This window comes from Sinocyclocheilus rhinocerous, unplaced genomic scaffold, assembly GCF_001515625.1.
Source record: "Sinocyclocheilus rhinocerous isolate Xijiao unplaced genomic scaffold, SAMN03320098_v1.1 scaffold1730, whole genome shotgun sequence".
Lineage (NCBI taxonomy): Eukaryota > Metazoa > Chordata > Actinopteri > Cypriniformes > Cyprinidae > Sinocyclocheilus > Sinocyclocheilus rhinocerous.
Window position 1 is genome coordinate 958530 of NW_015634043.1, and position 13398 is coordinate 971927.

At 35.2% G+C, this 13398-nt stretch overlaps 1 protein-coding gene across 1 annotated transcript in view; it reads right to left on the bottom strand.

Annotated features, from left to right (window-relative positions):
- The window catches only part of adgrl2a (adhesion G protein-coupled receptor L2a), a 112331-nt gene that overhangs the window by 51215 nt on the left and 47718 nt on the right, over nucleotides 1-13398 (bottom strand). The window contains exons 3-4 of the mRNA XM_016559211.1: nucleotides 8723-8936; nucleotides 1529-1644 (exon numbers count right to left, since the gene is read on the bottom strand). Of these exons, the coding sequence (XP_016414697.1) occupies nucleotides 1529-1644; nucleotides 8723-8936 (330 nt within the window). The remainder of the gene's footprint in view (nucleotides 1-1528; nucleotides 1645-8722; nucleotides 8937-13398) is intronic.

Here is a 13398-nt window from a genome sequence, read left to right on the forward strand (position 1 = left end):
ACGAAATCTGTCCAGAACAAGGAACATGAGATAAAGAAGACATAATGAAATAGAATTTACAGAAAACAATTTATATTTGTTTGTAGGACCATTACCATTTTTATTTCAATGTATACTATTTATTTTAGTAATATATACTATTATATTTTTTTTTGGCCATAATGCCAAAAAAAAGTGTAATAGTCATGATAGTATTTTTTGTGCTGGCTTTATGCTGATTAAATAAAGAAATAGTATGATAAAAAATATTGCATTCCAGTAATGAGATTCACCTTGGAGAATGAAAAAAAAAAAAAAAACTCCTTTCTGGATGCATTACAGTAATAATAATTTTGGTGGGGAAATGTGCTTAATTGTCCTGAAAATAATATTATAATACAAAAAAACCTTAATGGTCCATAAAATTGGTTTCAGTTTCTTTATGGAAATTATATTTTATAATTTAGTGTATATTTGAATTTGGGTTGAACGTAGATTCTGGACATGTTTACATCAGATTCACAACAGTGTTTCATTAGTTTGTACCCACAAACAGAATTTTAGGTTGTTATAATAATTAAAGCAAAAGAAAATAGATAGATAGATAGATAGATAGATAGATAGATAGATAGATACCCATTGGAAAATTAAATAAGAAAAAAGTTAATCCATATAGTTCCAGCTTACTAATGAGGTAGGTTAAAACTAATAAAATTATGGCGACATCCATCCACAGGGCAAATAATTTCTAGTTTAGTCAGCCAAAACAATCTGGACAGATCTCAGAGTATGCAGTACACTTAATACCAGGACAAATCCTGTTCTCTGAGATACCGTCGGCCAAAGAACATCATGAACATTCCACTGTTGCAACCAAACAAAACCAAATAAGAAAATCACTTCCAGTCAAAAAACAGCATTCAGCAGCCTGAGGGTGACATGAGGGCTCGGGCGTCCTAGGGAGTCAAACTGTGATTAGTAAATAAAACTGTTCCGGACCGCCTGGAAATGCCTAGAGGAGCTAATGCAGAAACATTAAGACAAAACAACAACTCAAAAACGTATTCTGTAAAGGTGCTCGCATCAGAAAAGGAATGTGAACAATCACAGATATTCCTGGAGAAAAGCTGAAAAACATGATAGTTCATTAAAAAAACAACAGCTTTTAACATTTTGTGTGGGATTTCGACTTCAATAACCCATAGATACGGACGTAGATTAAACTAATGCTAGGCACTAAAATCCAGCGGGCATTTGTTATTTCGGGATCGTGGTGGGAAATGTGCGGCAGAGGACCCCGTCTGGTATGTGAAGTCTCTGGAAACATTCTCTGAGAAGACGAGACAATTCAATCAGAGAATAATATTACTATCTAATTGTTTAATGGAGCAAAACAATCCATACTCTTAATGTAATGGGAAATCTGAGAATAGAAGTGAGGCGTTTGTTTGGAGTTTGTTCATGTTAGATCCATGTGCAGTCATTTGTCTTTTCTGACAGTCGTATAGCTGCGGTTTCTTACGAGCAAACACAATGATCAAGCACTAACGAAAAACATCTTTGGTCTGTTTATTAGTTGGCGTAACGCTGGCCAAATCTTTTTTTTTTTTTAAAGGAAAAACATCTGGTCCAGTGATGACGATGCACTGCGTTCTGTTGTTACACCTGGACGGAGCGAGAGAAAGATAAAATAAATCAAATGAGGGAAATACAAAAAGGAAACTTTTCACACCAGAGTTTAAAGGAATGCTCTGGATGTAGCAACAGAATTCGGGCTTGATACAATGGAAACATATATTACAATGGAAAATCATTTTGAATCACTGCCTCTCTGCATGTTGTTACTGTAACTTTTTTTAACAAAATTATTTTCAGTGGTAAAAAATGCCTGTATTGAACCCTGAACATTGCTTTAGCTGTGAGGGCAACAGTATCAAAGCGAGAGCGAGCGTGCACACCGCTGATGGACGGACGGATGGTGGCCCAGAGCAGGAACCAGATAAAAGACGGCGGGAATTAGCGGAGCGGATAGATGCCAAAGTGGCCCTTTTCAACCCAACGACAAAGATAAACAGCCTCATCTCTGAGTGTTCATACCTGCCAGCACATGAGTTATACATCTGTATGAATCCCCCCTGAGGTCAGGCTGATTGTACCTATGATGGATTCATTTTCCCTATATGCCATTTCACTCGGAATGAACTAACCATCCCTCCACTGCCTGTTTAACAGGAAGTCATGCAGAAGGTGGTTTATGTGGGTTCTAGGAACTAAAATTAAGCACATCAATAAAAGATAAAGTGCAGAAATGATCTCATGGCTTACAGACACAGTGTACAGCGAGATGTTGGGAAAGTAGTGGTAGTGTTGTCCATCAATCTGCGTCACATTGTTCCTGAGGTCTGCGTCTATGCTGTCCGTTGGGTAAATTCATTTTATTCATTTTAGAACTAAAAAGGTTTTAAAACCTTCGTTTTTTTTTTCCTTCCACAAATACCTGTCTAGTTCTGTAAAAAGCATAAATGTAAAATAAAAATACTGTTGATTTTTAATGTTTTCTAAAAAAAAAAAAATAATTGCTTATGCTTACTGATTTATTTGATGACATAAAAACAGCAATATTGTGAATATTATCAGAATTTAAAACAACAGCTTTCTATTTGAATATATTTTAAATTGTTATTTATTCCTGTGATGGCAAAGCTATTCTTTCTTTTGTAATATTATAAAAGTCTTTATTGGTTAGTGACTGCTGAAAATTATGCTTTGCGATTTGCATAAAAAAAAACAGCTATTTTAAATTGTAATTTTACTGCTGTTTTTTGTTGTTTTGGTGGGTTTTTTTTTATTTATTTATTTTTTATTAAATAAACGCAGCCTTGTCATTTAAGGATAAGCGACTTCTTTCAAAAACAAAACAAGACACAACAAAACACAACAAAACACAACAAAACAAAACAAAACAAAACAAAACACAACAAACCAAAGCACAACACAACAGCACAACAAAACAAAACAAAACACAACACAACACAACACAACAAAACAAACCACAACACAACAAACCAAAGCACAACACAACAAACCAAAACAACTCATATAAATGAATTATGGATCTAAAATTATAACACACGGCCAAAGCTGGAGCCATAATGTGGCGATTGGTTGTTTGGTTATTTGTAGTTGTATTGCAGGGAGACTGTTCCCATTCATATTTCATTCAGTCACAATGTGCTGTTCATTTGCATAATGTACTATATGAATAAATTATGATCACAAATTATCTTAAAAAAGGGAAAAGATTAATAATAACTTATGGAGTCAAAATGCCATAACAGGGCTAATAAAGTTTTATTGTTATTTATACACACACTACTAACTACACTACTAAAATGTTGAAATAGTTTTACTATTTAAAATAACTGTTTTCTATTTGAATATATTTTAAAATGTAATTTATACCTGTGATTTCAAAGCTGAATTATTAGCATCATTACTCCAGTCACATGATCCTTTATAAATAATTATATTATTCTGATTTGCTGTTTAAAAAACATGTATTATTATTATTATTATTGTTGTTGTTGTTGTTGTTGCTATTATGTTTAAAACAGCTAAGTATAATTTTTTTTTCAGATTTCTTTGATGAATAGAAAGAACAGCATTTATCTGAAATAGAATCTTTTGTAAAAAAACAAAAACAAATTATACTGACTCCGAACGTTTGAATGGTGTAGTGTATAATGTTCCAAAAGCTTTTTTTTTTATTTCAGATAAATGCTGATATTTGCTGATATTTGGATCTTTCTATTCATCAAATAATCCTGAAAAAAGTACTCAACTGTTTTAATTATTGATGATAATAATAATAATAATAATAATAATAATAATAATACGGAAGACTGGAGTAATGATGCTGGAAATTTAGGAAATTTAACAGGAATAAATTGCATTTAAAAATATATTCAAATAGAAAGCAAATATTTTAAATAGTAAAACATATTTCACAATAGTACTGCTTTGTCTGTATGTTGGATCAAATAAATGCAGGCTTGGTGAGCATAAAATAATTCTTTAAAAATCTCACTGTTCAAAAACGTTTGACTGGTAGTGTACAGTATATATATAAAATTATATATGTACAGTATCTCTCTCTCTCATAAAAGCAGCGAAGCACATGGAACAGAGTGCTGCTCCGTCCACAGCTGTGAATTCCCACTGGTCATGTTTGAAGATGAGAATTTATACATAGACACGAGCTTTGCTGAAAAACACGTCCCTCATATGGGAGTTTCTTTATTAACGAGCACTCATATGTGGTAACAGATGAGAATATCAGCATGTTTACTCATATAAATGAATTATGGATCTAAAATTATAACACACGGCCAAAGCTGGAGCCATAATGTGGCGATTGGTTGTTTGGTTATTTGTAGTTGTATTGCAGGGAGACTGTTCCCATTCATATTTCATTCAGTCACAATGTGCTGTTCATTTGCATAATGTACTATATGAATTAATAATAATACGGAAGACTGGAGTAATGATGCTGGAAATTTAGCTTTGATTACAGGAATAAATTGCATTTAAAAATATATTCAAATAGAAAGCAAATATTTTAAATAGTAAAACATATTTCACAATAGTACTGCTTTGTCTGTATGTTGGATCAAATAAATGCAGGCTTGGTGAGCATAAAATTATTCTTTAAAAATCTCACTGTTCAAAAACGTTTGACTGGTAGTGTACAGTATATATATAAAATTATATATGTACAGTATATTTAAATAATAATAATATACTGAAAATAAATAATAATAATTTGTGTGATTGTAAAGCATCTTTTTGCTATTTTTCTTTCAAATAAATGGCACTTGGTTTGATTTTTTGTTATACACTTGGATATGTGGATAAACTGTCCAAATACAGTTTGGGGCTACTGTATGCTAAATTCTCATGATGTTCCTGTTAGCTGACAGTTGGTGTTTGCTCTTCACACCACAGTCACACGTCAGGCACTTTCACAAGACGCCCCTCATTAGACAGATCTCTCCCTCCTAAACTCTGAACACTCACCAAAGCACCGCTTCCAAGATATCACAACATTTCCAGTCAAAATTCCACTCATTAAAGAAAAAACAATAGTGTGGTAAGTTGAAGGAAATCTGAACTAGAAAAATGCCCACAGGAAAGACAATCTATATCTATCTCTATCTCCGGCTTTAGTTAAGGAGCTTAGAGCAAACTAAACTTGACGCTGTTTTATCAGTCAAATGCTGTTTGTTACTAGAAGATTGATGACAGGAGGCTGCTTTGATTGTTGATCTGAGTAATACAGTGATACAGCTCTTGATTGATCCATAAAAAACATCATGTAAATTATATTATACATCATACATTCTAAAGCCCTTCTAAGATGGTGCACAATACATTTTGTATTTATCACAGTAACAATATCAAAGTAAAAGAAAAAAGAAAAAAATCGATGAAGCCTGAAAGAACGTAACTGCTTCATTTCCAATAGCGTATCTGAATATGAAACAAATAGATGTATATTAAACCTATCTATTTTCTGAACGTACGCAGTGTTATGACAGACGAGGTACTCATTTACTTATATCACAAAAAATAAAATAAATAAAAATAAAGACCAGCATGCCTTATCTGGATCTTCAGTTCAAGTAGATGTAGATGATCATTCATCCAAACCAAAACACAACAAACCAAATCCGACAAGTGACAAATGAAATCAGAAATCGCTTGCGGTACTTTTAATCAAAAGATTACAGGATTTCTAATGTCTGCTCTGAATTAAACCTCACTTCCTCTATCCGTAGCGTCAAGCAGCCCAAACCTCACATATCTAATTAAATCAGGAATCATGGGCATTATTTAAGACTTTATTACCAGGCCAGCGGAATTCCCAATGCTCTGAATTCTTAAACAGGTGTAGCTGTTGTATCCAGACGCTTGTATTTACGGTGACTTATGAAACTTAATCTGCAATGCTTGAAGTATTCACTAATACCATATGTACAGTGGAAGTGTCGTACACGGCTGTGTGCTAACGCTGGTCTTCTGAGAGCCATGCGCACGCCTCTGTCACGGATATTAATGGTGTGAATACAGAACAAATTTCCCCCGTACAGCGCTGCAGCCGTTCCCTCATGTTCCCCAAAGCAGGGTACTTAGCAGAGCAAGGACGATAGGAGCGGGAGAATTTCCGCAAAGAAAGTTTTGTTTCAGATGTGTTGCTAAGGGACTGAGGCAAAAACTCGCATAATATTTCAATCACAGCTGTGCTCATAAGTTAAATAATCAGAGCTGTAGCGCAGCACACATATTCCTCACTTGTTGAGCCGTGGTTCTAATGCGGATGATGCAGGTTCAAGACCCAGTCTACATTCATTAATTTTCCTTCCTTCCATCCTTTCTTCTCCCCCTGTCTTGCTAGTAAATTCCTGTTTCTCACATACTCACAAATGCAAGTAAAATGTGGCTTTCGCAATCAATCATTCAATCAATAAAATGACTCAGTTGCCAGGAATTTTATTATGAACTGAAATATAATTCACGGTTTGAATTGCAATGTAATGAACTGATTGATTGATTGATTGATTGATTGATTGATTGATTGATGGATGAGCAAAAGTCAGTAAGATTATTTTTGTTTAAGATTGTTTTTGGAAAAAAATCTCTTATGCTCACCAAAATGGCATTTCTTTTAAAGTGAAAACAGTAATATTGTGAAATATTATTACTGTATACTTACAATGTTTGACAAATAAAAAGTATGAATTTATGTAAAAAAAAATACATAAATAAAATAAAAATAAAAAATGTAATGAAGAAAAAAATATCTTCTTAACTCTCAAACTTTTAAATGAAAATGGTTGTGTAAAATTTGTCATCAGACATTTTATATTCTTTGCATTAAGCCATAAAAAACATGTTTTTGCATTGGTGTACTTTACTATTTACATTACTATGCACTTTACTATTTTCACCTGTCTGTTGCAAATAATTTTTTCTTTTTTTTAAATTTATTTATTTTCTTAAAGGTGGGGTAAGTGATTTTTCAAAAATGCTTTAGAAAACTGATTCGGGCCAAATAGCAAAACAAACTTGTAGCCAATCAGCAGTAAGGGGCGTGTCTACTCATGATGTGGAGGAGAGCGCGTTCAGTGCACAGGACGGACATTAGCCGAGCCGAGCGACAGAAAGATAGAGATGGTGGATAAAAAAACAAAAGAGGAAAACGTTTGCGGAACAAAAGAAGGCTTAAGGCAATAAGGCAAGAAGTAGGACCCGTGTAAATATTGGATCAGCTTTCCAGCGCTGGAGAGAACTCAAGGAGCGGAAGGCCTGCGATCGGACGCTGAGGTTGATTTTGTTTCTTCTCGATAGGTGAGTAACACCGTGTCTGCACCGCAGCAGCTAAAGTCTGTCTAGTACACTGGACGCGACAAAGCGACCGTTGAAAATCATTTGAAATTTGTGTCAATACGTCATTAATAGAATGCAGCAGCAGTTTTTGTCTGGGATTTGTCGTGTCGTGTCGCGCCGCAACCAGGGTAGAACATAGATATGTATATATATATATATATATATCTATGGTGTAGACAGCATCACTGATTATAATGAGTTCTATAGTATCTTGTCGCGCAGCGCCACTCGCGTCCGGTGTAGACACGGTATAACATTGGTTTTGCTTTGTTTCACAGAACTAATCGTTGCCTGGGTTGCGTACGTATATGTGGGGCGGAGCTATCAAAATAGGGGCGAGACCCTTTTGGGGTAGGGGCGTGTTTGTTTTGGTGATTTCAAATGTCAACACTGGCTACCAGAAATCGCTTACCCCACCTTTAACTGGTTTCTCTCTGAACCCAGCTCTCAACAATATCTAAGTTGTCTAATATTTACGACCAAGAGAAGGCCAACACACACACACACACAAAAAGCAGAAAGTGCCTCTGGTTGCTCGATCCCTCATATAATTCCACATTATTAAACAAGTTAATAGACTACGACACAAACCCACGGCACACAGAATGAGGTGTTTATATTAATTAATTTGATATAAGCCCATATAAATCAATAATTTAAAAAAATGAAAGTTTCTTTTTGCAAAGAAATTAAGTAGCATTGAGTGAAAGCTTCTATTATTAAGTATAGTAATATATTATTAATGCAACTGTAGCAATGAAAGATTGTGAAGCCACTGGTGATTCATTATTTGACCAGAAAACTAACAAGATGAAAAGTGCACAACAACGCAATTTCACATCTGGACTTCTGCAGACCTGCAGAGGCGGGTTCCTGTGCAGATTAGCACCCACTTGAGACGCCTAATTGCCTGCAGCTGAAAGGACTAATTGAGACGCCACATTTTCAAACCTATTTCCCCACGAATCACGACATTCTTATAATAAGCCGAGCGGAACTGTACGCCACTCCCGCAGCAGTACATATCAAAGCCCGGCTCACACATCACTTCCTGTTCTTAGCACAAGCCTCCAGATGTACCACACTGTCTGAACTCAAAAGAAGATCGGATGTGAGCGCATTGAGATCTGTTGGGTTTGGTTGTTGAGATTGTGGAGGGAAGTATTCTTCATGTATGCCGCTGAAGATGCTCGTATTCATGCACTGTGTAATCAAAGACGGGCAAATGAGAGAGAAGACACGTTTTGAAGAGAGAGTTTCAGAAAAGGAGGACAGATCTTGGCACGGAAGAACCTGCCTTTGAGACATGATCTTGAATGCATCGGGCAGATAACAGTTGATGTTCTCCATTTGAAAGGGGTCAGCATCGCAGATCTTGTCGTCTGTCCGGCCGTAATTGGCACTCTCGATCATGATGACATCACTTCCTGGACAGCGGAGGTCGATGGGGTAACCCTCGCAAGACAGCTCCCGCCTCACCAGACCAAACGGCATGGCTGCCCGGCTGAACCCTGGAAGACAGAGAGAGAGAGTTTAGACCAAAAAAAATACAAAGAAATAGTCTTTACATTAGCTTGTTGCACTAATGAGGATTTGGATGAAAATGTCTATTAAAAAATCTGGAAAATAATGCCACAAAGTAAGTAAGAAAGTAAGTAAGTAAATAAATAGTTACACAGCAAAAATATCAAATATAAAGTACTGACAAAAGTATTTCTCTCCATTTTATGGAAGGGTGAGAAAGGCCAGGCAACAAGAGAGATACAGTCAGTGGAAAAAATAAAAAAATAAAAAAATAAAAAATCAATGCATGTGCCGTGTTCTGCTAATGTGAAGAGCGTCAAATGTCTGCTCAGAGAGTGAAATCTAGTCCTGAGCTCAGAGCAGCATGTAAAGGGCATTTCCCTCATCACGCTAATGTCAAACACAAATAAAACACATTTAGCCAATCACAAGCCTTGACCTTAGATGTATCCCTATATTTAGAAATTAATCTCATATGCAAAATGCAGCACGGATGCACCAGAAAATAAGTACAAGAAAAATAATCAAGTATGTGCTATGACTGAAAATTACATCTATCCATCTACCCAGAAGGTGTATTTAGAAAAACAAACCCTCACCAAATCCCATTTGTGCAAAGCAAAACATCTTACACTACAAGTCAACTTTACTTCTTGGTGCATCATTTTTTTTTATTTTCTTGCTGCATCAGACTGTAAATGGTTTTAAAATGTGTCTTGTTTACAATACAATTTTTTATTGCAAAGATTCATAACCTGAGAGAAAGACTGCTCTTTAATCTATATTTCCTCTAGCAATGTGTATAACTTTGGCCACATTAAGTAGAAATCCATGGGAAATCAGTCTGTACGATTGATTTATTCAGGTAAGTGAAATTATAAAGTCAACATCTTGGCTCTGCATTTTTTTTTCTCATTCATGTTTTCAAATGAAGAGGAAAATAATCTGTCTGCTGAGAAGCTTCTCCTGTAATTATTCAGTCGGAACGCAGTCACTGTGCGTTTTATCCACAGCATTTCCCCCTGAGTTTGACATGCTGAGATGTTCTCAAAGACACTGACAGCAAAATGGATTCAAATGACTTTAAAAAGTCCATTCAGTGGAAATCAAATCTTGGGTTGTTGAACCACGATTTATCGCTGTTTTTTTTTTTTTTTTTTTCAAATCTGTAGTCATTCCTTGTGACCATTAGAAAGGCAACACAGCAGCAAGTTTTGACTGATGACAGGTGTTGCCTCCCCAGATATGTCATTTTATAGTGTGCGTTGCTCAACAACATGCAATTCAGTTTGTGACTCGGTAAAACCACCAGTGAGAGGTAAAGCTCAATAAAATGCTAACTGATAATTCCAAATCGGAATGCATTCAAATTCAAAATCATTGTAAAATGCAAGTAAACTAGTTGAAACATTGCTTGACATCTGTAAATTAAAACGATAAAGAGCAACGTTACTTGGCTGAATTATTATTATTTACATATTGGTTGTCATATTGCTGGTGCCATAATTTTATAAGATAATTAAAAACATAATGATTTTACCATATAAAAGTTACTAGTAAAATTAGCGCTCAAATGTTTGGGATCATATATATATATATTTATTTATTTATTTATTCTGCAAGGATGTATTCAACTGATCAAAAGTGACAGTAAAGACTGCTGCATTGTTACAAACAAATCTATTTATGCTGTTCTATGGATACAAAAAAAAACAAAAACAAAAAAAAAACAAAGGTTCGTAATTTGTTTGTTCGTTCGTTCTTTCGTTCGTTCGTTCGTTCGTTCGTTCATTCATTCATCCTGCAATGATCCATTCAACTGATCAAAAGTGGAAGTAAAGACTGTTACATTATTACAATATATATATATATATATATATATATACATACATACATACATGTTTTCTATTAAAAAAACATCAAAGGTATATTAAAAGTAGCATTCAAAAGTTTCAAACTATTTTATTGTTGTTGTTATTATTATTGTTATTATTATTATTATTATTATTATTATTATTATTATTATAAACAAATAATAAAAGCTGTTCTATGGCATTTTCAATTGAAAAAAATTTTTAAGCAGTACTACTGTTTTCAACATTGATAATAATAAATTATTTGAGCACAAAATTAGGAATACATTACATTTTAAATCATATACAAATAGGAAAGAGTTCTATTCAATTGTACTAATAATTCACAACACTCCTGTTTTACTGTACTATTATTTACTTTTATTTACTGATCAAATAAATGCAGCCTTGCTTAGCATAATAAACATATTTTGAAAACATTACAAATCATCTTATGAATGGATACATCTTTTCAAAATGTGCTAGTCGTAGATTGGCTGCAGTTAGAGCTCACAGAGCTCATGAAGCATTCAAGTAAGTTGACACGAATAATGTGATTAAATGTTATCATGATTTATTTGCTCAAGTCTTTTCGGTCTTTAGCAGTAACATTTCAATTCACGGCCCCTTTCCCCTGGCCTACATTCCACTGTACTCTAATGCAACTCGATTGCGAGGTCACAACGGTGTTTGAGCGGATCAATCGGGCTGCGGCGGTGTCCTGCATTATCTCACTCGGCCCTTTTCCCTCCTGACTCCAGCTACACAGGAATAGCACAGCCAAACCCGCCCCCTGTTCACCTCATCCGATCGGCTCTGCTGAAACTCTCCATTTTCCCCAGCTGCGGTTCCGCCACATGGCAGCTGATTTCATCCTCTCAACCACACTCCATTCTTTCATTTTACCAGAACACCAGGAAAACCAGGGTATGTTGAGGGCGTGGAAGGGACGATAATGAGAAACTTCAACGTGTTTCTGCGGCCTGGCATGTCGAGTTTACAACACGCGATGCTTCTCCAGTGTCTGGGAATTACATTAAAACACATTCCCGTTGCCAGAGCCCCAAAACGCCCACCAGCACAGTTCATGCATCATGTAGTCCGCTGGAGCCTGCTTCATAAACAGCTTTTCAAAAGCAGGACAATTGATTAGGCCTGGAGTCACTGCTGACTCACGCTGTTATGGACGGATATTTCAGGACACGGTCAAATCTATACAGTAGAGAGAAAAAAAGGGCCAGACTTCCAAATCTAATTAAGGGAAAAAAATGTATTTCTGTACGGAGGGCTTTTTTCACTGTACTGTAAAAACGTTACAAAGCAGATCGAAGTAGTTCAAGCAGGCTGGAACATTAACATTATATCACTTAATGATATATATATTACAGTGAATTTCTTGCAACCACAGCTGCCAGTTTTTTTTTTTCGTTTAAATTTAACAGGATTTTAACATTTAAAAAGTGCTTGTTAACCAAACGCCTTCAAAAGCTTATTTTTTTCTTTTTTCTTTCGTCTCTCATTGCTGCAGTCTGACTCTAAACGTCATTCATTCAATGGTAAATGGGCGTCTTACTGCAGATTTGAAGCTTATAATGATTATGATTTATTGTGTACTGGCTTTGATTAACTAATGAACAGTGCTAATGATTTTTTTTTGTGGGGCAAATATAGGACACATTACTCCTGACGTGCAAAGACAAGCGCCCTCAACAAACAGTCTATTAAACCATCAGATAATGTCTAAAGGTCAACGATCATTCAAATCTAGTAGATCAATCTGTCCTTCATGATGCACTTAAAATTAATATTGTAAGTTAACATATTCATGACTACAGGATAAATTATTAGATTAGAGAAAACATCATGTTAGTGCTCAATGTCCCAATGATACTTGATTTTAAAGGACCAATTCTCACTATTAACTAGAATGCATGCATATTGCCTGTTTATTACTTATAAAGCACATATGCTCTGCATGAGCATATTTGATATCCCTTAATCCTACCTAAACTATACAACTACCTTACTAACATTCCTAACTTAAATTAAAAGTTGCAGTTAGTAGTCAGTTAATATTGAGAATTGGTCCCCAAACTAAAGTGTGACCCCTTTTCCATATAAAATACAAAAGGTGCAGAAATGCCACAGTGACAAATAAACTTAATTCTCTACTTTACTTAAAGGAACACGCCACTATTTTTGAAAATAGGCTCATTTTCCAACTCCCCTAGACTTAAACAGTTGAGTTTTACCGTTTTCGAATCCATTCAGCTGATCTCCGGGTCTGGCGGTAGCACTTTTAGCTGTAGCTTAGCATAGATCATTGAATCTGATTAGACCGTTAGCATCTCGCTCAAAAATGACCAAAGAGTTTTGATATTTTTCCTATTTAAAACTTGACTCTTCTGTAGTTATATAGTGTACTAAGACCGACGGAAAATTAAAAGTTGTGATTTTCTAGGCCGATATGACTAGGAACTATACTCTCATTCCAGCGTAAAAATCAAGGAACTTTGCTGCCGTACCATGGGTGCAGCAGGCACAATGATATTATGCAGCGCCTGAAAATAGGCTAACTTCCGTCAACATAACCAAC